At 35.7% G+C, this 23702-nt stretch overlaps 1 protein-coding gene across 2 annotated transcripts in view; it reads right to left on the bottom strand.

Moving 5' to 3' along the window:
• Positions 1 to 386: 386 nt before the first annotated feature.
• Positions 387 to 23702, bottom strand: part of LOC149818079 (B-box zinc finger protein 18-like) — a 42553-nt gene continuing 19237 nt past the window's right edge. Inside the window, exons 2-5 of one of the 2 annotated variants that reach the window (XM_089985784.1) lie at positions 1359 to 1455; positions 1160 to 1275; positions 817 to 1086; positions 387 to 707 (exon numbers count right to left, since the gene is read on the bottom strand). In XM_089985784.1, coding sequence (XP_089841910.1) covers positions 699 to 707; positions 817 to 1086; positions 1160 to 1275; positions 1359 to 1455 — 492 coding nt within the window. In that variant the 3' untranslated portion in view covers positions 387 to 698. The remainder of the gene's footprint in view (positions 708 to 816; positions 1087 to 1159; positions 1276 to 1358; positions 1456 to 23702) is intronic. The other variant, XM_089985785.1, reaches the window with a different exon arrangement.

Raw genomic sequence — 23702 nt, 5'->3', positions numbered from 1 at the left:
ATTGATTTCAAAGCCTTGACAAAATCTATTTTATGCATCATAATGGGATGATTGAAAAGCTAGTCCTTATAAAATCAAACATGTAGATCACATCCGTATGGTTAGATTTAAAAGAACAGAACAAAAAACCATGAAAATCACGGTTCACATGATAGTTCTCATATTTCCAGTAGGCATTCTTAGTGACTATATATATATATATATATATATATAACTGAAATTGAAATTGCTGTTTCCTTAATTGAATACAAACAAAGGAATTGGAATCCAATTCTAATTCCAAAAAACAATACAAATAAAATAATTAGTCTTTTGGAGCTCAATTCCAAGAATTTCCCCGAATATAAACACACCCTAAGGACAAGTGCATAATGCCACGGAAATACTTCTTAACGTTTGTCAAGATTGATTTTCAATTATTGGACTCAGCTAGATCATCAATCTAATCCATTAAAGGCAGTCAATAGAAAAGCTCTAACCCCTGCCATTTCTTGAATTGTGTTATCATACAGTTTTCATTATCGACATGCCATATGTCCTCAGAGTGAGTGCTGTCCAAGACCAGCAGCAGTCTTACAGACAGAACTAACAAGAAATGGTGATGATGATGGCACTATGATTTGTACATGAACATTTAAGAGATAAACCAAACAGCTATCTTTGGCCCCACACTTATGAACCATGATAAGCAACCCCCGCTATGCATTCTGAAACAGACATCATCTTTAGAAATCTTCAACTTTGTTAAGACATGAATGATGAATGACACTAAACTTTCTTCAAGATTATGGGAGAAAACCAGTAGACTCTACATACCTGGCCAGAGTTTGAAGCTTGTCCACAACCCCGGTGTGGACGGGCATTGAGATCTATCATTTTCGGTTCTGACTTTTCATAATGGGCGGTGTTAGCATCACTGGCTGGAACAGTAGATGCCCAATGGTTGTTTTGAATTCTTTCTTTGGGGCCCTCTACTGGTACGGGGGTCGCTGGTTGAGCCATTTGATTCTGTCCCCGCTTAGATTCTGAAGGCTCGGTGGGCTGCATGGCCTGATCCTCCAAAGGATTTTGTTTGTCTCCTGGAAACTGTAACAGCTCACGTGTCAGCTTTAAATTAGCAGAAAGTGTGGATTTTGATTTCATGCCCTGTATCACTAACCTCAACCTTCTGCCTCAGCAGAAGATATCTCGCATGGGTTCTTTTACCTCCTACATGTACAATCATGTCACATTGCAAGCAGAGTGAACTTCCATCTATTTCACAGTAGAAGAATGCTACGCCCGGTTGCAAGAGAAATGGTTTCAGTCTCTCTCCTCAGAAAATAGAGCAAATCCTTATAGAAGAATAGGAAGCATACCTGGGGCATTTTCACAAATGTCACAACGAGGTACAGCATTAGGAGTAGCCAGAGATACTCTAATATGCCGGCTTGCCAATTTGTTACACATATGGACCTGTAATTTTTAATATTAGAAGGTAATACTTGATGGTTGATGTAACATTACAATCATGGTAACAATATAGGCTACATATAGCCTATAAATAGTGATATATTATCATTTTCTTTAGAACCTGTAAATTTCTCAGAAAACAGCCAAAATAGGTACCGCGATATACCACAACAAGTTTTGGATAAAAACCATGATATTTTCCTTTACTTTGTTTTTCTTCCAACTTTTGTCTTCCAAAATGATGTGGACTTGGGAAGAAACCGATTTTTAAGGTATTCATTTGGGAGAGTTCATGATTCTTCAATTTATTGATATTTTATTACCCATTTTTATAGAAAGCAATTATTTTTTATTTTCTGCTATTATCTTTATTTTTTTGTTTTTTGTTTTTCCTTTCATTTTGTGGGTTCATCGTGGACAGATGGCTAGTGTTCTTAATTTTGTGCATTTTTTATTTTTATTTAAGCCAAGATTCTTTTTAAGTCACGGTATAATCTAAGTTTTCCTTTGTATGTTCCAATATTTTGGTAGTTTTTATTTTTATTTTTGCTTCACTTGAACATTTACTGCAGTGAAAATTACTATATAAAAAGCATATTTTTTACCGTTTTTGTCTTCATCTAAGCTTACATGGGTTTGTATATAGGCCATCTTTATTTACATTTTTTTTCTTAAGTGATGGTTGCAACTAATGAAATTAATTTAGTGCTCAAATTTACTGATTTGCGTGTATATTTGAATAGTAACTAAGTTGCCGACAAATTAACAATATATAGACTATATATAGTCGATATGTGATATGGGTGGCTAACGATGAGTTGCAGATAGATTAACTTGTGACCATGATTACAACCACAGAGATTGTATAATCCAAGATATGCAGACAAGAAATCTAGTTAAGAGAAGGATGGATACAAGCAACCTTCACAGGAAGAAAAAAGGCACACATGGACTTTTGGTTGATCAATGCTTGATCACAGAGATTAAGCATCCAAATCTCTTAATCTAGGCTAGGCACTATATTTTATTTGTAGATCAAGTTATGCTCTCTCTCTCTCTCTCTCTCTCTCTCTCTCTCTCTCTCTCTCTCTCTCTCTCTCACACACACACACACACACACACAGTTTATCCTCTTTTATAGATATACTATAAAACAAAACCACAAAAAAGAACAAAGAGTTCTTGTACCAGCCAAAAATGGTCATACAGATCTCACCAAAATGTGTCAAGTAAAACACCAGCACAACCAACCCAAATGCAAACCATCCAGTGATTCACTGTCACAAACCTTCAATTATTACTAAGTTTCAGCATATAGCATAATGAACATCAGACTACAAGTGCCATAAAACGTATATTTTATCTTGAAAACCCATTCAGACTCGACAATATTTATATTCATAGTCATTCTACTATTTTTCACCTATGAACTGCATCAGTCTCATTCATAGATGGTATCTAAGATTTGTTGGCTTCATTATGGAATTATAGTTCTACATCATGACAAACAGCTGTAGTAACAATTGAATTTAAGCTGAAAAGTCGTCATAACTGAAAACACACCTATAAGATGCTTATAGAGCTAACAAAACATCCCAACTAGACACATATATATCATAAAACATAAAATATTTCAAAAATAAACTATATCAGTTATATATTATGGAGAGAGGATGACCAAAATACCTAAAATACAATATACAAAAAATATTTAATAAGATAATTTAACAATTTTCAAATTAATTTTAAAAAATCATTAATTTTTTAAATACAATAGTCATTGAGAGACTCACTTCAATAGATAATTTTAAGAAACCAACATAATTGCATATTATCAAAAAGAGAAATGCATGCATAAAATATCTTAAAGATAAGCTCATAAATCATTAATTACTTTAAAAATTCATGAAAACATGCATTATTCAAAGTCAATACTCACATATATCTATTACGAAAAGCACATTAATGCATAAAAGGCATGAATTTTCAACCAACATCAATACCAAGAAGAAATAACTCACAAAAGAGTTTAAATTTCAAAATCCCACAAAGGAGAGTAAATTACTCAGATTTTCTTTCAAGAATAAATTGTTTTACACAACAGAAGGTATAAGAAATGATTCAAGTCATTCAATAAGGACTTAGAAGATACAAATAATCATGGATCAATTAACTATTACATTTTAGAAGCAGTATTAACTACACAACTAATGCATATATGAATGAATCATGCAATAGTTTAGAATCAATGAAAAAGTCACTTATGCATCAATTTTAGGAGATAACAATGAAAAACTTTCAAGAGACCATACCTTACACGAAATATAAAGATATTTAAAATCCCACAAATATCAAGAAATTATAGTTTGTGAATATCAATATATATGCAAAACACGCAAAGCAGCCAATCATGAAACAAATTTAAAATATCCTTAATCATGCAATTAAAGCATATTTAATGCAAAATGCATGAACATATTTCAATAACCATTTCCCATACAAGAACAAATTAGTAAAAAATTAGAAATTTTATGGAGAGATTTAAAAATCTCACATAACACAATGAATGATTTTTGCAAATCTCAACAATAGTTCAACCACCACAAGCAATGACTTCACTAGACCTCCAAACCTCAAAAATTAAGTGAGTATAGTCACAATGCTACTATGGGCTAAACAAACACAAAAAAAATGTGAATAGTGCACATAACTCACTACATTGAAAATATCTCTTATCTATATATAATGACACTCAAAATAGATATATCAGCTACTAGAACAAGAGTATAATCATAATGCCACTTATGAGCTAAACAAACACAAAAAATGTGAATAATCAACGGGTGCACATAACTCACCACACTAAAAACATCTCTCATCTACATGTAATTGTAAGGAAATGAGTTCCTCCTAAGATGTTCACTAAATCACCAAAAAGTGAACACTCAAAAGAGTTCCACCAAATACCAAAAAGAACACACAAAAACCACAAATGGGCTCACACACAAAACTCACCAAAGGTGGCCAACACAAGGAATAAAAATTAATATTTTTATTTAAGTGAAATCATGCAAGAAGCCTTGAATTTGAAAGGGGTTTATATATACAACATGAGAGACTACAAGAGAGTTGTTGAGAGTGTCCAACGACTCTAAATAGAGTCGTTGTGTAAGGAAATAGAACTTCAAACGGAACTCCAAAAAGCAAGCTCACAAAAGATCTCTTTCAATGAACACAAAGGTTCATTCAATAAACTCACAAGAGCAAAAAATACTCATAAGAGTATATACACCAAGAGGAAAAAGAAAATATCTCATTCAAGTGGGGAAAACCCACACCAAAAGTAAATTACAAATGCATGGGGTATAGCCTCATATTTACAAATGCAAAAAATATCTCATGAGATAGAAAGAGTCGTTGGACTCTCCAACGACTCTAATAGAGCCGTTGGAGTGTCCAACAACTTACTTTGGACTTTGCTTTTTGACTAAGTCAAAAAGCAAAAGTCTAAAAAGTATCCAAAATGCTTTTGTAAGCAAAAGCTTACAATAGTCCAAAAAGTAAAAAATAAAACTAACAAGCTATCCTACTGTAACTAAACTAAAAAAATAAAAGATTACATATGATGGGGTATTTACATATGAGATTGTATATGAGATTACAACTTAACTTTTAACACTACCCCTCAAACTTATGGTTGAACAACCGAAAGTTTGTCCAAAAGAAAATGGAGCCGAGAAGCAGCAAGAGGTTTGGTAAAAAAATCCGCCAATTGATATTCTAAGGAGACATATGAAAGCTCAATAATGCCTTGTAGAAATTCCTCACGCACGTAGTGGCAATCCATTTCAATATGTTTAGTCTGTACGTGAAATGTCTGATTGCTAGTGTAGCGACTAGAAGGAGGAACACGAGAACCGAGGCAAGAGAGAGAGAGAGAGAGGAAGAGAGAGAGAGAGAGAGAAAGGAGAACTCGTTCATTCTTTGATTAGGGCTAATCTCTATGTTAAATAGAGAGAGGCCAATATAAAAAATTACATACAAGTCCCTTATTAAACAAGAAATATCAAATAACCTACTTTTAAGAAAACTTAAACTTAAAACCTCTTAATCTCAACACTCCCCCTCAAGCTGGAGCATAGATATCAATCATGCTCAGCTTGTCACAGCATTTTGAGAAATTTGGTCTAGCAAGAGGCTTTGTAAACATATCTGCAACTTGGTCCTCTGACTTTAGATATTTGGTAGTGATATGACCAACTTGAACCATATCTCTTACATAGTGGCAATCAACCTCAATATGCTTTGTCCTCTCGTGAAAGACAGGATTGTTTGCTATATATGTGACAGCCTTGTTATCACACATCATGGTCATAGGAGAGGAAACCTTCACCTGAAGATCATTTAGAACAGTACGAACCCACATTAATTCAGCAGCTATTTGGGCCATAGCCCTATATTCTGATTTTGTACTTGACCTAGCAACCACATTTTACTTCTTACTTCTCCATGAAATTAGGTTATCTCCCAAAAACACACAGAATCCTGTGGTAGATTTTTTATCCACTACAGATCCTGCATAGTCAGCATCAGAGTAAGCCACTATCTCCAGAGTTCCACCTTTCTTGAATAATAACCCTTTTCCAGGAGAAGATTTTAAATACCTGAGAATCATTATAGCTGCATTCCAGTGTACCTCAGTTGGTTTGTCCATAAATTGGCTAACTTTGCTTACTGCTAAAGCAATATCAGGCCTGGTCACAGTTACATATAGTAGCTTCCCTACTAGTGAGCGATAGCTTTTGCTATCAACCGGTTTCGACCCTTCTTCAAACAACTAAACTTTATAGTCCATGAGAATATTTGCTGGTTTAGCTCCCAACATTTTAGTTTCCTTTAATAAGTCAAGAACATACTTCCTTTGAGACAAAACCATCCCTTCACGGCTCCTGGCAACTTCTATACCCAAAAAATATCTAAGTGAACCAAGGTCTTTTGTAACAGTGTTTTTGAAGATGAGCCTTTGTAGCTTCAATATCTTTCACATCATCTCCTGTAAGAATGATGTCATCCACATATACCACCATAACAACTATGCCTGAGTTAGTTTTCTTGATAAATAATGTACGATCTGCCGATGACCTATTAAAGCCAAAACTTGACATCACTTCAAACAACTTTTGAAACCATGCACGCGGACTTTGTTTCAAGCCATATATCGCCTTTCTCAATCTACACACCTTCTGACACTCTCCCTCAACCTCGAATCCAGGAGGTTGTTGCATGTAAACTGTCTCAGATAGATTCCCATATAGAAATGCATTTTTCACATCTAATTGACACAAACTCCAACCATGATGAACAACTACTGAGAGAACAAGACGAATGGTGCCCATCCGTGCAACAGGAGAAAAGGTTTCAAAGAAATCAATACCATAAGTTTGAGTATACCCTTTTGCTACTAATCTGGCCTTGTACCTTTCAATAAAACCATCTGATTTGTACTTTATTGTATATACCCATTTGCATCAAGCAATGTCAGCATCCACCGGGGAATCAACTAGATCCCATGTATGCTGAGACAATAAAACATCCATTTCTTCTTGCATAGCCAGCTTCCACCTGTTATCTAGCTCTGCCTGTTGATAGTTCAGAGGAATAGTTTCAGCAGATAAGAGGAATAGTTTCAGCAGATAAGGCTGAAATAAAAGTTTTCATCTGATTTCCAATTTTGACATCAGACACAAAATGAGATATGGGATATAAGGTACATTGTCGTGTCCCTTTTCGTAGAGCGATTGGCCTGTTATCATCATCATGAAGATCACTGTTGTCAGTAGTACTTACCTCAGGAGAAGAAGAAGATGAAGGCACTAGAGGAGGTGGAGCTCTACGCACATATACCAATGGAGGATTATTAAATCGTGAAGAGGATGAAGTTTGGTTCGGTAACGAGGGCACATATTCCAAAGGAAAAGGAGGTATAGGTAATGGAAAAGCCTCAGCTGGATCAACTTGCATCTGGGCACCGGTACTAGAGTAATATGGAATGGATTCCAAGAAAGATACATCCGCACTGACATACTCTCAGCGAGAAATTGGATCATAACATCGATATCCCTTTTGATTTTTTGGATAACCTATAAATATGCATTTTGTAGCTTGAGCAGCTAATTTATCACGGTCAGGTCCAAGTTTGTGTACAAAACAAACACATCCAAATATTTTAGATGAGAAAGAGAAGAGTGGGGCATTAGGTTTTAGGATATGTAATGGAATTTGATCTCCCACAGAAGATGAAGGCATGCGGTTGATCAGATAACAAGCAGTGATAACCGCATCACCCGAATATAACGCAGGAACATTGGATTGTATCATAAGGGTCCGTGAAGGATTTGATAATACTTGGAACTTCAGATCTTTCTTTTATTAAAAATACCCACGACAACTTAGAAAAATCACCAACAATAACAAGATAATATCGACACTGAGTCCTAGTAGGAATCTTACTAGGACCCCATACATCTGCATGAAGAAGATCAAAAACTTTATGACTGGACTGACTCTGACTCGAAGGGAACGAACTTCGATGATGCTTGCCCAACTGACATGCTTCACACTGAAATGTAGTAGAAGGAATTTGAGGAAAGACATAACGAAGCTTTGACAATGAAGAATGACCAAGACGACGATGCCACTGAACAGGACTGGATGAGTGTTCCACTGTATCATAAACATTACCCACTGGATGATGTAGGTAGTAGACTCCATTTTCTTCATAACCTCCACCAATCTTCTTCCCCGTCAGCAAATCCTGAAAATGACAACCCATCGGATCAAATATCACTCTACAGTTTAGTTCTTTGGTAAGACAACTAACAGAGAGTAAACTTTGAGAAAAATTGGGAGCATGAAGAACATTTTTCAACTGTAAGGAGGGGGATATAGAAATATTTCCCTGACCAACAACTGGTGAGAAACTCCCATCGGCTAATGAGACTCCTCAATGAACAGTAATATCCTTTAGATCTGAAAAGAAAAGCGAATTTCCACACAAATGTCTGGATGCACCAGAGTCAATAATCCACTTACTATCATTCAGATGAAGATGATTCCCTGTTGAGTAGGCCACACCAGCTACAGGAGAGGAGGAGCTCGAAGGGCGAAGAGTTATCAGCTCATCATATTCTGCTCGACTGAGGGTGATACTGTCACTTGCAACGGTATTATCATGTGCATTTGTTACCTCTAGTATAATAACATTTGCTTTTGGAGCATTTGACTTTGATGAAGAAGAAGTTGGCCGGCCATGCTTATCCTAGCAACGATCTTCTAAATGTCCAGATTTTCCACATAATGTACATTGAAGTTTTCCTCTACCTCCCATACCTCTGCCACAACCTCGTCCTCTGATATTCTGAATATTTTCACGGCCATAACCAGATGAGACAGCTAGAGCAGATGACTGGGACACAGGGTGAGATTGTGGAAGAGAGATCGCAAGTCTACTCAGACGATTGTATGCATCAGCAAGAGTAGGTACATCGAATCCAGTCAACATTTGTACTTTTGCAACCAAAAATTCTGAAGATAAACCTGTGAGAAATCGAGCTACCATGGTCTGTTCTTGATGATCCTTTTTCTGCGAACAGCACAGAGGCCTGTGGGCATTGAGTCTTTCAAACGCTGCTTTGACAGAGGCATAGTACTGAGCCAAGGTCTGATCTCCTTGATGCAGATTATATATCTCCTGTTCGACTTGCAGGATACGACTCACATTAGTTTCTTGGGAATACGTATCTTGAAGATTATCCCACATCTGTTTTGCTGTATTGTAGTAAATTAAACCATCTGCAATATGCAGTTCGATGCTATTCATGATCCATGACATAACTATGTCATTATCTTTGTCCCAAGTACTGTATTTTCCCACCTTTTTATCAGGTTCAGTTTCCAGTAAATATGTTTTCTACGATGTCCAGATACCGACATCATAAAAGTTCTGGACCACCTGGCATAATTTGTTTCATTCAACCTCATAGACGAACCATACGAGAAGGGGTTTGCAAACGCTTTATACTCCCCAATAGCCTCAATTTTGGAATCAAATTTTGAAGCTTCACCCATACTGAATAGAACTAACAAGATATGAGATATTTGATGCTAATACTGCTGTAAAAAAAAATAATCAGATTCAAACTCTTGAACAACGTGTTTTATGAGCACACGTCAACCACGATCACGACAACACACGGCTGTTTCACCACATCAGGCATAAATTCAAGATAGCTTACAAAGACAGCATGTTTCACGATCATGCGTCAACAAATTCCACGACCACACACAACTTTTCAACCCAAATCACAATGGCTGATTCAGAAAACAGCATGTTTCACGATCATATCTCAGCAAATTCCACGACCACACACGACTATTTAACCCACATCAAACACAATGGGAAAATCAGATCAGAAACATACATTCGAGTAAACCAGAACACGTCAAACACGACTTTTTGTTCATGATCAGATTTAAATTTGAGTAAACCAGAACAACGTCAAATACGACTTCCTTTTCATGATCAGATTTCGGCAACTGCGCTCTACACATATTCCCGCAAAGAAAACTGCTTTAACGAAACAGAATATTTACAGCCGCTCCCACGAAGAATATTTTTTTTTCTCGCATGACAATAAGAGGAACCACTCTGCCGTAACACCCAACCACGCTGCAGTCGATCCAGTTGCAACACTATCATCGATCTGTAGATCTGATTACAGATCTATGTCATGACTTTAGACAGACATCAGATCTGTGATCAGATCTATGCACGTAAATAGATAAAACAAAAAAAAATGTGACCACACCTGATTACGCCACCTGTTCACGCTATGAGGCTCCTGTTTACGCCACCTGTTTACGTTATTAGGCTCCAGAGATCCGGCAGCTCTAATACCATGTAGCGACTAGAAGGAGGAACACGAGAACAGAGGCAAGAGAGAGAGAGAGAGAGAGAGAGAGAGAGGAAGAGAGAGAGAGAGAGAGAAAGGAGAACTCGTTCATTCTTTGATTAGGGCTAATCTCTATGTTAAATAGAGAGAGGCCAACATAAAAAATTACATACAAGTCCCTTATTAAACAAAAAATATTAAATAACCTACTTTTAAGAAAACTTAAACTTAAAACCTCTTAATCTCAACAGCTAACAATGTAAATGAAATTTTTATTGTCACACCATAGCCGTGATGCTTTTGTGCTCCCAACACCCATATCTTGAAGCAGTCGCCTCAACCAGACTACTTCCATGGCGGTTGTAGCCATGGCTCTGTACTCGGCTTCAGTTGATGAAAGAGAGACTTTTTGTTGCTTTTTACATATCCAAGAAATCAATGATTCTCCTAAAAATACACAAAGCCCAGTAGTTGAATGTCGATAATTTGGATCACCTCCCCAATCTGCATCAGTATAAGCAGTTAGTTCTAACGAGGAAGAAGCAACAAAAAACAATCCTCTAAAAACAAAAGTTTTAATATATCTAATAATGCGTAACACGGCTCCCATATAAACAGAGGTGGAAGCATGCTGGAATTGACTTGTTGTGTGACCAACATGTGCAATGTCAGGTCTTGTGATGGAGAGATAAGACAATGCCCCCAACAAGTTGTCTGTAAGGTGTTGGGTTCTCAAGAGGTTTTCCATCGTTAATTTTCATTTTGATGTTCACAACTTCAGGAGTATCAACATGTTTGTCATCTGTGATTCCTGACCTGTCAATAATGTCAAAAGCAAATTTAGATTGAGTTAGTAAATAACCTCTAGGAAAATAAGTTACTTCAATACCAAGATTTTTAAAAAAAAACCCTAAATCACTCATTTTAAAATTGGTTTTGAGAAACTTTTTGATATTGTCAACTCCCTATTTATCACTTCTTGTGATGATCATATCGTCCACATAAAGAAGAAGAAGGATGATCCCTGCATTAGATTTCTTAATAAACAAAATTGTGTCAGTAAGACAAAATTAAAAGCCAAAATCAAACATAACCTTACTGAATCTATCATACCAAGCTTTTAGGGCGTGCTTAAGGCCATATAAGGCTTTATGTAAGCGAAGGGCTTTGCCTTGAAGAATTTCAATGCTAGTAGGTGGTTTCATATGCACTTCTTCGGCTAGACTTTCATTGAAAAATGCATTCTTGACATCCATTTGAAATATATGTCATTTCTTTATGGAAGCAAGGGCAATTAAAGTTTTTACGGTGGTCATTCTAGCGACTGGTGCAAGGTTTCTTCGTAGTCTATCTCATATTCTTGGGAATAGCCTTTGGCGACTAGTCGAGCTTTAAAACGTTCAAGAGTGCCATCACTTTTAGTTTTAACTTGGTATACCATCGACATCCTATGGGCCTTTTCCTAGGTGGAATGTCTTTAATAGTCCACGTGTTTGCCTTTTCCAAGGCATTTAACTCTATTCTCATGGCTTCAACCCATTCTAAATGTTCTTTTGCTATATTATAGTTTGGAGGTTCTATATAGGAGTGTAATAGGGGAATATATGCTTGATGTTTTGGTGAAAAAGATTCATAGGATACAATTTTTTTGGGTAATGATTTTCTGGTTCTTATTTGATCCTGTGCTTTAATATATTTTTCCAGAGCACAAGGTTGCTCTAGATCTCCTCGCCTGGAGTATTGAATGTAGTCTGGATGAGATGATTCAATGTTGACTATACTATTTTGATCTTCTTGATCAACTTCTTCATTAATTTCTAAAACTAGGTCCAACAAGGAGTATTCATCAACCTCTTCAAAGTTTTTAGTTAACTTTCATTTTCTAAGAAGGATACATTTCGTGACACGTATAAACTTCTAGTTCTGAGATCAAGACATCTATAGCCTTTTTGATTGCTTGCATAACCAAGGAATGTACAAGGAATGACTCGAGGAAAAAGCTTATCATTTTTATTGGAGAAAACAAAACATTTGCAACCAAATACTCTCAATGGTGAATAATCTAAAATTTGTTTAAAAAGTTTTTCAACAGGTGATACATTTTTTAACAAAGACGACGACATTCTATTAACTAGATATACTGCGGTTAGGGTGGCTTCAGCCCAATTTTTTTTTTAAACTTGATGAGTAATGAGTAGAGTTCTTGTTGTTTCTATAATGTGTCTGTGTTTTCGTTCGGCTAAACCATTTTGTTGTGGGGTATATGGGCATAACTTTTGATATAAAATACCATGTAGATTCAAATAATCATTAAATTCTTTTGATAAATACTCTTCCCCTGAATCAGTGCGAAATATAGAAATATCATTCTTAAATTGGTTCTTAACCAATTTATGAAACATTTAGAAATGTAAAAATACTTCAGATTTATGTTTGAGAAAATAAATTCAGGTATGTCTTATAAAATCATCTACAAAAATAACGTAGTATGAAAAAACTCCTGATATGACAGGTGCAGGACCCCATACATCCGAATGTACTAACTCAAGAGGTTAAGATGAGATAAAATTTCTTTCTTGAAAAGGTAATCTCTTCATTTTTCCAAGAATACATTTTTCACATTTAAATGTCTCATAATTACAAAAGTTTTTCATATTTAGAAAAAGATGAATCTTGGATATGTTAGGATAACCAAGTCTCTTCTGCCATAAATCCAAGTCCATTTTCTGAACATTGCAACAAAACGTATTCTTGGGGATTTCCAAAAAATCCATGTAGTATAGGCTTCTTTCTTTATGGCCTTCCCAATCAGCTTCCCTGACTAGTGATCCTGCACTTGGCAACCATGAGAAGAGAAGGAAACGTTACATCCATGGCCAGATAACTGAGAAACAGATAAGAGATTGAGATTTAATTTTGGAATATATCTAATTTGAGGAATATGAAATCCTTTTAGGTTTTGAGAATTTTTTTCAAAATTTCCTATTGCTTTAATTTCTAATGATGTTCCATCAACAGTAGAAACGTTAGACCCATTTGAGTTATGACATTCGGATAACATTTTAATATTCAGAGTCATATGAAGGAAGCACTTGAGTCAAGAAGCCATAGAGTTTTACCTGGATCAAAGATACTGACGGAAGAGAATGCAGCTCCTGTAGATGAGGATGCTCCCTTGAGAAGAGGTCCAAGAGCTTCTACCAATTGTGCCAGAGACATGCTTCCAATGGAAGACTCGTTTGCTTCTTGTGGTGGTCCGACGGAGGCGACCTTTCTCTCATAGGGTCTCTTTAGTTTTGAACAATGGGTTTTTACATGTCTAGGTTCATGGCAGTAGTAGCAAATGATTTTTCTTCTCTCAAAATCATTTCCTTGTTTTTCATTATTTCCCCTTCCATAGTGAGGAGGTTTGTAAGTCCTGACATAGTTTCCTGGTTTTGAGATGGCTAAAATTGAGTCGTCATCATTCTTAGAGACTACTTTTGAGTCTATTTTCTTCCATACTTAACTCCTCTATTGTGTCTTCTATTGAAGACACTTTTTGTTAGTGGATTCAAATTTCGATCTCAATCCACTAATGAAATAAAAAAATGCTCCGCATTGATTTGATTTTGGCGGAGTTCAATATCTTGGGGATAATGCCACTTCGGTTCAAGAAAAGCCAATTCTTCCCACAATTCGACAAACCATTATAATACTCCCTAATGCTCTTGTCTCCTTGAATCATATTTCTACTTTAATTTGAAGATTGCACACATGTTCAATATCCTTAAGAGAATACATTCTCTCAAGATAATCTCATGCTTCATTTGCATGCTCAAATTTTGCTAAACTTGAGTATTTCTTTATATCAACACTTGAAATAAGCCAAAACATAATCTTTCCATGCCCCATACGCCACTTTTTCACTTTTTCTCATAAGTAGATATGACCTTAACTCTTTCTACCTCCGTGAGAGGTATTTCATTTTCTCCTTCATCCTTCGTAAGAATTAGAGTAGGTTCTTTATCGGTTCCATCTACTAATCCCCATAAACCACTCCCCCATATAAGATGCTTCATGATTGAAGCCCATGTGACATAGTTTGAATCATTTAGTTTGATGGGCTTAATGGTGGCATTATCATTGTCATCCATTTTGTAATATTTGGGAAGAAGAGGTAAGAGAGGAAATAGAGAAAGATAGAAGGATACTCTTGTTAAATTGTATCTCCTATGTACATATGACGAAAGATACATATACATATATGTATCTATTGTCATATATACATAAAAATATAAATTTTCCCTTCATGTAACCCCCAGGGGTATTTCTATCTTTTGTTCTATTTTACGCATATTTACACTTGTAAATATGTTTGTAATTTATTTCTTTTTATTTTCTTCTTTTCTTTTCTCTTTTTTCTCTTTTCTTTTTCTTTTTTTATTTAAGTTGACTTAGTCAACCTTGGAGGGGGGTCCAACACTAGTCGTTGGACCCCTCCAACGGTTAGATTTCTAACTGTTGGAGGGGCTCCAACGACTAGTGGGAGCCCCTCCAAGGCTTCCTCTCTTCTATAAAAGGGGTTGAACCCCTATGGTATTTCATTCAATGGTTGGGGAGCATTGTTCTCCAACTTGTTCAATAAAACTCTTTATATTTTGCATTTGGGCTCTCTTTTTGTACCTTTGTGTACATTGTTCTAAGTGTTCTTGTGCCTTTGTGCATCTTTACCTTTGTGGTGGTTGTGCGTATTGAGCACTATATCTCTCTTGAGATATTTTCACATGGTATCAGAGCAAGGTTGGAGATTGAAGATCGTGTGATTCTTCGTCTTTTTCAAAGTGCCTCGTAAAGCGTGCCCTTGGCTTCTTGGTGATTGAAGTAGGGACTTCTCTTCCATCAATATTTTGGAAGATTCTTACGACAAGAAAGACTTAAGAATCCCTTGTGGTACGTATATATTCTCCATTCTTCCTTCTCTAATGGGTGAGAAAGAGTCCCATTTTTCACTTGGTTTCAAATTAAATGGCTCCAACTACCATGTTTGGGCCGGTAATATGGAGACTCACATTAAGGGAAAAGGTCTTTGGGGATATGTTAAAGGAACCATTCCCGAACCCGAACCTAAGATCACCATTATTGATAATAAGGGTGAAATAAAGGTTCTTGATGGCGAAGAAAGAGAAAAAGCTTTTAAAGAATATAACAAAAGACATGAAGAATGGGAGATGAAAAACTACAAAATTCTCTCATGGTTCTTTTCTTCCGTTAGAAACGAAGATAAATGCCAATATTTTGAAGTTCAATAAAGCCTTTCAAGTATGGGAATATCTCGAAAGAATGTATACTTCGAGAGATTTGTCCCATAAATATTACCTTCAAAAGAAGGTATTGACCCTTCAACAAGGGGAAATGTCCGTTAGAGAATATTTTGCCGAGCTATCCACCATTTGAGATGAACTTGCTATTCAAAAACCTAAATGGAGTGGAGAGGCTATTGAATTAAGGTCCAAACAACTTGAAGATGATCAATTCTTCAACTTTTTAAACGGGCTTAGACCCGAATTCGAGCAAACTAGGTCCTCTCTCTTGTCGTCTTTCTCCTCTCCTCCGTTGGAAGATGTACTTACCAAGCTAAGTGGAGAAGAAACTCGATTGGAGATGAATAAAACCAATCAAAGTGTGTTGGCCGTTCCCTCTAAAGATGAAGATGAGGGTGCTTATGCCGTCTCTAGACCGGAGAATAATGTCAAAACATATAAACCCCCTTACTTCAACAAAAATCAAGGAGGAAGAGAAAATGGTGGACAATATGGAAGAAGAGATTATAGCAAAATCATATGCCACTTTTGCAAAGAACCGGGTCACATTAAACTGGTATGTCCTAAATGGAAAAAGATGGTGGCTATGTCTACAATGTTCCAACAATACAAGGAGGAAGGACCATCAACTTCCAACAATGCTACATTATCTCTAAATCAAATAATGGAAGCTCTTCAACCTCTCCTCAAGGGATCCGTTTCCGGAGCTGCCATGTCCACCTTCTCTCCTCCCGGTAAAATTCTTTGGCTCTTAGACTCAATTGCATCCTTTCATATGACTCCAAATGTTTTTGCACTTTCTAAATACTCAAAAAATTTGTCACACTCTTTTGTTTCTACGGCGGATAGGGTTTCTCTTGAAATAAAAGGAATTGGAGATTTTGAAAGTCAAGGTTTTTTTGTTCCTAAAGTTAGATTTATCCCAAAATTAAATTTGAATTTGCTTTCCGTCTCTCAACTATCGGATCATGGGTGTGATATCAAATTCTCATCAAATAAATGTTGGATACAGGATCGCCGGTCCGGAAAGTTGATAGAGAAAGGCTCTAGGAAGGGAGATCTATACTTTATGAAATTTCTTCAAGTTCCAAAACAATCTTTTTGTAATATTGTCCAACATAAGGATATAAATGTTTGGCATAAACGCCTTGGGCACCCAAATATTGTCAAGCTTTCTTATTTACATTTTACCAAAACTTTATGTAAAGACAACTTCAATTGTAATGATTGTATTCTTGGTAAAATGAGAAGCTTACCTTTTGGACAAAGAACTATGTTTTCAACTAAGCCTTTTGAAATTGTGTATTCGGATGCATGGGGACCGGCACCCGTTGTGTCTAAGGGAGGGTTTTCATATTATGTTATTTATGTTGATGATTTTTCAAGATATAGTTCGATCTACTTCGATCTACTTCCTCAAGCGTAAACATGAGGTGTTCTCTACCTTTAAGGTTTTCCATATGATGATACAAAACCAATTTAATAGTAAATTACAATTTTTAGAACCGATTCTGGGGGAGAATATCTTTCAAATGATTTCAAAAGTTATATTGAAAATAATGGAATTATTCATCAAAGGTCTTGTCCCAAAACTCCTCAACAAAATGGATTAGCCGAATGAAAACATAGACATATAATTGAAACTACAAGAACATTACTCATTTCTCAAAAAAATTCAAAAAGATTTTGGGCTAAAGCGGCTCTTGCATCAGTTTACCTCATAAATCGACTTCCATCCAAAAATTTAAACCAAATAACCCCCTTTGAAATCTTATATAAAAAGGAACCCGACTACAATAGACTAAAATTTTTTGGTTGTAAGTGTTTTGTCCTCACCGACAAAAATGATAAATTGTCTCCTAAAGCTATTCCTTGTGCATTTTTGGGTTATTCAGAAACACAAAAAGGTTTTAGATGTTGTGATATTAAAAATGACAAACTATATGTTTCAAGAAACGTGACCTTTTGAGAGAACATAAGTGGTTTTGAATAACACAAAGCTCATGAAGATAATGCCAATTACCCTTTTCTGTTTGAACTATTATCTAGAAATGAAGATTTTTTTAGTGATGATGAAGTAAATAAGGATGTGGGTAGAAGTGAAAGTACTCCACAACCCATCCAACATGAAGAAGAAATGATAGTTGAACCAATCACCTATACACATAGAGATAAAAGTACCTTTAGAAGTGCAATAGAAAAATATAGTGACCTTAGTGAATCTTCTAACCAATCTCGAAGAACCGAGAGATCTAGGAAAAATCCTTCTAGATTTATATCCTATGAGTCCTTTTCTCCAAAGCATAGGGCATGTCATAGTGCCATTCACTCCTACCAAGAACCTAAAAATTTTGGAGAAGCCAAGGAAAGAATAGAGTGGAGGGACGCCATGGATAACGAGCTTAGAGCCCTCAACAAACCTAAGCATGGGTTTTTCAAGATCTCCCCAAAAGAAAGAAATCAATAGGATGTAGATGAGTTTATAAAGTCAAAACCAAGAGTGATGGCACTCTTGAGAGATATAAAGCCCGCCTTGTCGCTAAGGGATATAGTAAAGAATACGACATTGATTACGAAGAAACCTTTGCTCCTGTTGCACGAATGGTCACTGTTAGGTGTTTGATCACCATTGCTTCTATTAAAAACTGGAACATTTATCAAATGGATGTCAAAAATGCTTTTTTAAACGGGGACCTTAATGAAGAAGTGTATATGGATGCTCCTCCCGGCTTGGATGTTCCAAAGGGAAAAGTCCTTCGTTTGCAAAAAACTCTTTATGGTTTAAAACAAGCTCCTAAGGATTGGTATGATCGATTTAATGAAGTAATGGTTCAAAATAGTTTTGTTTCATGCTACACTGGCACTGCTCTGTTTGTCAAAAGGTCTAACGCAGGTATTGTGATTTTACTGCTTTATGTTGATGATATGTTGATAACAGGTAGTGACATAAAGGGTATCAAAGATATTAAAAACACTTTGAAAGAAAGGTTTGAAATGTCAGATTTGGGGTATCTAACTTATTTTCTTGGTATTGAGGTAGCCTATTCTCATATAGGCTATTTTTTGTCTCAAACCAAACTTGCATGTGAGATTCTTGACAGATCTGGTATTACTGATGAAAAAAATTGTGAAACTCTTGAAATTGTGGGATCAAAGATGAAAATCGATGATGGGATTCTGTTAAAGGATCCTACCCCCTACTGGCAACTTGTGGGGTCTCTAATGTATCTTAGCATCACAAGGCCAGACATCTCACACGCCGTGCACACTGCAAGCCAGTTCCAGCATGCTCCTACATCCGTTTATATGGGCATTGTTCTCTGAGTTGTCAGATACATAAGGGGAACTATCAACAAGGGAGTTTTTCTTTCCTCATCCTCTGAATTAAATTTGATAGTATATACTGACTCTGATTGGGGAGGTGACCCAAATAACCATCACTCCACTACAGGCTTTTGTATTTTTTTAGGTGAATCCCTAATCTCATGGAGATGCAAGAAACCACAAAAGGTGTCTCTGTCATCTACAGAAGCAGAATATCGAGCCATGGCTTCTACAACTATGAAAATTGTGTCGATTCATCAACTGTTACAGGATATTGGGATTCAGGTTCAAGGACCCATTAAGTTGTGTTGTGATAATAAGAGCGCAATCTACATTGCCAAAAATCACACATTTCATGAACGCACAAAACATATTGAGATGGATTGCCACTACGTTAGAGAAGCATACTTGCAAAGAATTATAGATCTTCCATACGTGACTTCTGAATATCAGTTGGCAGATTTCTTCACCAAGGCTCTATGCTCTCCCAGATTCAATTTTCTTCTTGGCAAACTCGCGGTCATTTCGCCCTAAGTTTGATGGAGGGTGTTAAATTGTATCTCCTATGTACATATATTTTTATATGTATATGACGAAAGATACATATACATATATGTATCATACATATATGTATATGTATCTATTGTCATATATATATAAAAATATATATTTTCCCTTCATGTAACCCCCAGAGGTATTTCTGTCTTTTGTTCTATTTTACACATATTTACACTTGTAAATATGTTTGTAATTTATTTCTTTTTATTTTCTTCTTTTCTTCTCTTTTTTCTCTTTTCTTTTTCTTTTTTTATTTAAGTTGACTTAGTCAACCTTGGAGGGGGGTCCAACACTAGTCGTTGGACCCCTCCAACGGTTAGATTTCTAACTGTTGGAGGGGCTCCAACGACTAGTGGGAGCCCCTCCAAGGCTTCCTCTCTTCTATAAAAGGGGTTGAACCCCTATTGTATTTCATTCAATGGTTGGGGAGCATTGTCCTCCAACTTGTTCAATAAAACTCTTTATATTTTGCATTTGGGCTCTCTTTTTGTACCTTTGTGTACATTGTTCTAAGTGTTCTTGTGCCTTTGTGCATCTTTCCCTTTGTGGTGGTTGTGCGTGTTTAACACTATATCTCTCTTGAGATATTTTCACACTACCACAAATGGTGAGTACAAATATTGCTTCAAATTTTTTACGCCTCCACACGATCACGACTTCAAGGGAGATCACTTTCTTGCAAGAAACTCGTGTGGCACGTTTCCCAATGTATTAAAAAAGAACTTGCTTCAACCTCGCTCTGATACCATGTAAGGAAATAGAACTTCAAATGAAACTCTAAAAAGCAAGCTCACAAAAGATCTCTTTTAATGAACACAAAGGTTCTTTCAATACACTCACAAAGCAAAAAAAATACTTAAAAGAGTATATACACCAAGAGCAAAAAAAAATATCTCATTCAAGCTGAGAAAACCCACACCAAAAGTAAATTACAAATGCATGGAGTATAGCCTCATATTTATACAAGGAGGGAGCTAGAAAGAGTCGTTGGACTCTCCAACTGCTCTAATATAGCCGTTGGAGTGTCCAACGACTCTTACTTTGGACTTTGCTTTTTGACTTAGTCAAAAAGCAAAAGTCTAAAAAGTGTCCAAAATGCTTTTGCTTTTTGCTTTTTGCTTTTTGCTTTTTGCTTTTTAACTTGGTCAAAAAGCATAAGCTTACAATAGTCCAAAAAGTAAAAAATAAAACTAACTAGCTATCATATTGTAACTAAACTAAAAAAATAAAAGATTACATATGATGGGGTATTTACATATGAGATTGTCTATGAGATTACAACTTTTCACACATTGGACCTCCCAACATCTCTCTTGTTGACTCAGTCAACATTTTCCAAAGCTTCAAGTTCTACCCTTATAGCTTTAACCCATTCAGGGTGTTTATTGGCTTGAACGTAAGATGAGAGTTCTACATATGAGTGAATTAGGGCTATGCACACTTGGTATTTTGAAGAAAATGAATCATAGGATACAAATTTTGATGGGGGTTTTGATACTCTAGATGATTTTCTAATTTGCAGTTCATCTTTATTAAGGTTAAAAAACTTTTCAAGTGCACATGGAGGGTTTTGATTTTCTCGCCTAGAATATTGAATACAAGTTTGATCATTGTGAAACAATTCATTAAGTGATTCAAAGTCATTAGATTCAATAACATTTTCCAAATCATGCTCGCAATCACAATTGTCACTATCTTGTTTTGAAACAAGATCAAACAAAAAAGAGTACTCGGTTACTTCCTTCGGTTGATCCTTATCAAAGATTTTTTTTTTCAAGAAGGTTACATTTCGAGGGTTATATAATTTTTCATTTTTAGAATCATAATACCTATAACCTTTTTGGTTACCGGCATAACCAAAGAAGGCACAAAGAATAGATCTAAGAGAAAATTTGTCATTCTTATTGGTAAAAATAAAACATTTGCAACCAAAAGTTCGTAATCTTGAATAATCAAGGGTGAGCTTAAAGAGTTTTTCAATTGGTGAAATATTGTGTAAAGAAGATGTCATTTTGTTTATAAGATAAACAACAGTCAGGACAGCTTCTGCCCAAAAAAACTTAGGCACATAGCTAGCAATAAGTAAAGTCCGTGAAGTTTCAATAAGGTGTTTTTTCTTTCAGCTAAGTCATTTTGTTGTGGTGTGTGTGAACAAGATCTTTGATGTCTGTTGCCATGTGAGTGGACGTAAATTTTAAATTTATTTGACAAAAAATCTCTCCTTGAATTAGTACTAAATATGAAAATATCATTTTCAAATCTATTTTTGACCATCTTATGAAAACTTTGAAAATGGGAAAATGCTTCAGATTTATACTTAAGAAAGTAAATTCAAGTATATCAAGTAAAGTCATCCACAAAAATAACATAATATGCATATCCACCTTTAGAAACAACTGGTGCTGGACCCCAAACACCCGAATGAACCAACTCAAATGGTCTATAGATGAAACAAAAGTTCTATCTTTAAATGGCAATCTTTTCATTTTTCCAAGAATACAATCTTCACAAGTGAAATCATTAATATTACAAAAAATTTTCAAACTTAGAAAATATTGGATTTTAGATACACTAGGATGTCCTAATCTTCTATGCCATAATCTTAAATCCATTTTTTAAACATTACAACAAAGAAACATCTTTCAGTATCTCCAAAAAATCCATAGAGTAGAGACCTCCCTCTGTATGGTCTTGCCCAATTAGCTTCCCTGACTGATGATCCAGAACCAAACATTCATTTGAAGAGAAGGAGATATTACAACCATAATCGGATATTTGAGACATGGATAAGAGATTTAAATTTAATTTAGGAATGTATCTACTTTTCGGAATGAGAAATTTTTTAGATTTTGAAAGATCCTTTTCAAAACTTCATATTCCTTTGATTTCAAGAGGCATACCATTATCCGTAAAAACTTTTGACACACTTGAGTTGCTATAACATTCAGATAAAATATCATGCTTTGGGGTCATGTGAAAAAATGCACCATAATCAAGAAGCCAAGGGATCTTACTTGGGTCCGAATAAGATGATCCTTTAAGAAGAGGTTGAAGGGTTTCAACTAATTGAGCTAGAGACATGCATCTAATAGATGATTCTTGAGGTGTGATAATGTCCTTGCCCTTTGACTCTTGAGAGTCAACCGAAGCAACCTTCTTTTCAAATGTCCTTTTTAGTTTAGGACATTGGGGTTTAGTGTGACCCGGTTCATGACAATAATAACAAATGATTTTGTTTCTCTCATAGTAATTTCCTTGTCTTCTATAGTGAATTTTATCTTGCACATTGCATATATATAAAATATCTTTAAGAGAATACATTCTCTTAAGATAATCCCAAGCTTGAACATTTTTTTAGATCCACACCACTAATAAGCCAAGACATGATCTTGGCATATCCCATCCTCCATTCCTTTCGCTTCTTTTCATAAGCGGTTATAGCCTTAACTTTTTCATTTTCGGTTAGAAGTACCTCTTTTTCACCCTCTACCTTAGTGAAAACTAACTTGGGTTTCGGATCGGATCAATCTACTAGTTCCCACAGCCCCTTTCCTCAAATAAGATACTTCATAATAGAATCCCATGTTACATAATTGAAACCATTGAGTTTTATATGTTTAATGGTGCCATTATCATTGTCATCCATTTTTACAAAGGATAAGAGAGGAGGAAAGAAAGAGAAAGATAAAGAGAGAAGAGAAAAGAGGAGGAGAAATGAGAGGCAATGAATACGAGCACTCCTCCAACAATGATTCACACGATCACTTGAATACTTGCAAGAGCACAAACACTTTGAAGAAAGGTCTTCAAATGAGTTTTAATACTTCCAAGCTCTGACACCATGTAAAGAATTAAGGAAACTTCAATCACGAACCAAAAGTCCACCAATCTTCAACTTGAGTAGATAACAAAAGTGTTCTCTAAGGAACACACTTTGAACACCCACAAAGAGAACCACAAAATGTTCTAAAAGAACACACTCACAAACCCTATAAGGGGGATACACAAATGACAATATAAATATATATATATATATATTATTCAATGGAGAGATTGTAAAAAAGCATACATTAAAGGAGGGGAAGACCTCTATATATACACATTATGAAGATGA

This window comes from Nuphar pumila, chromosome 13 (assembly GCF_984573655.1).
Source record: "Nuphar pumila chromosome 13, dmNupPumi1.hap1.1, whole genome shotgun sequence".
Lineage (NCBI taxonomy): Eukaryota > Viridiplantae > Streptophyta > Magnoliopsida > Nymphaeales > Nymphaeaceae > Nuphar > Nuphar pumila.
The sequence above is the reverse complement of the archived record's forward strand: the minus strand, read 5'-3'. Positions and strand labels throughout refer to the sequence as shown.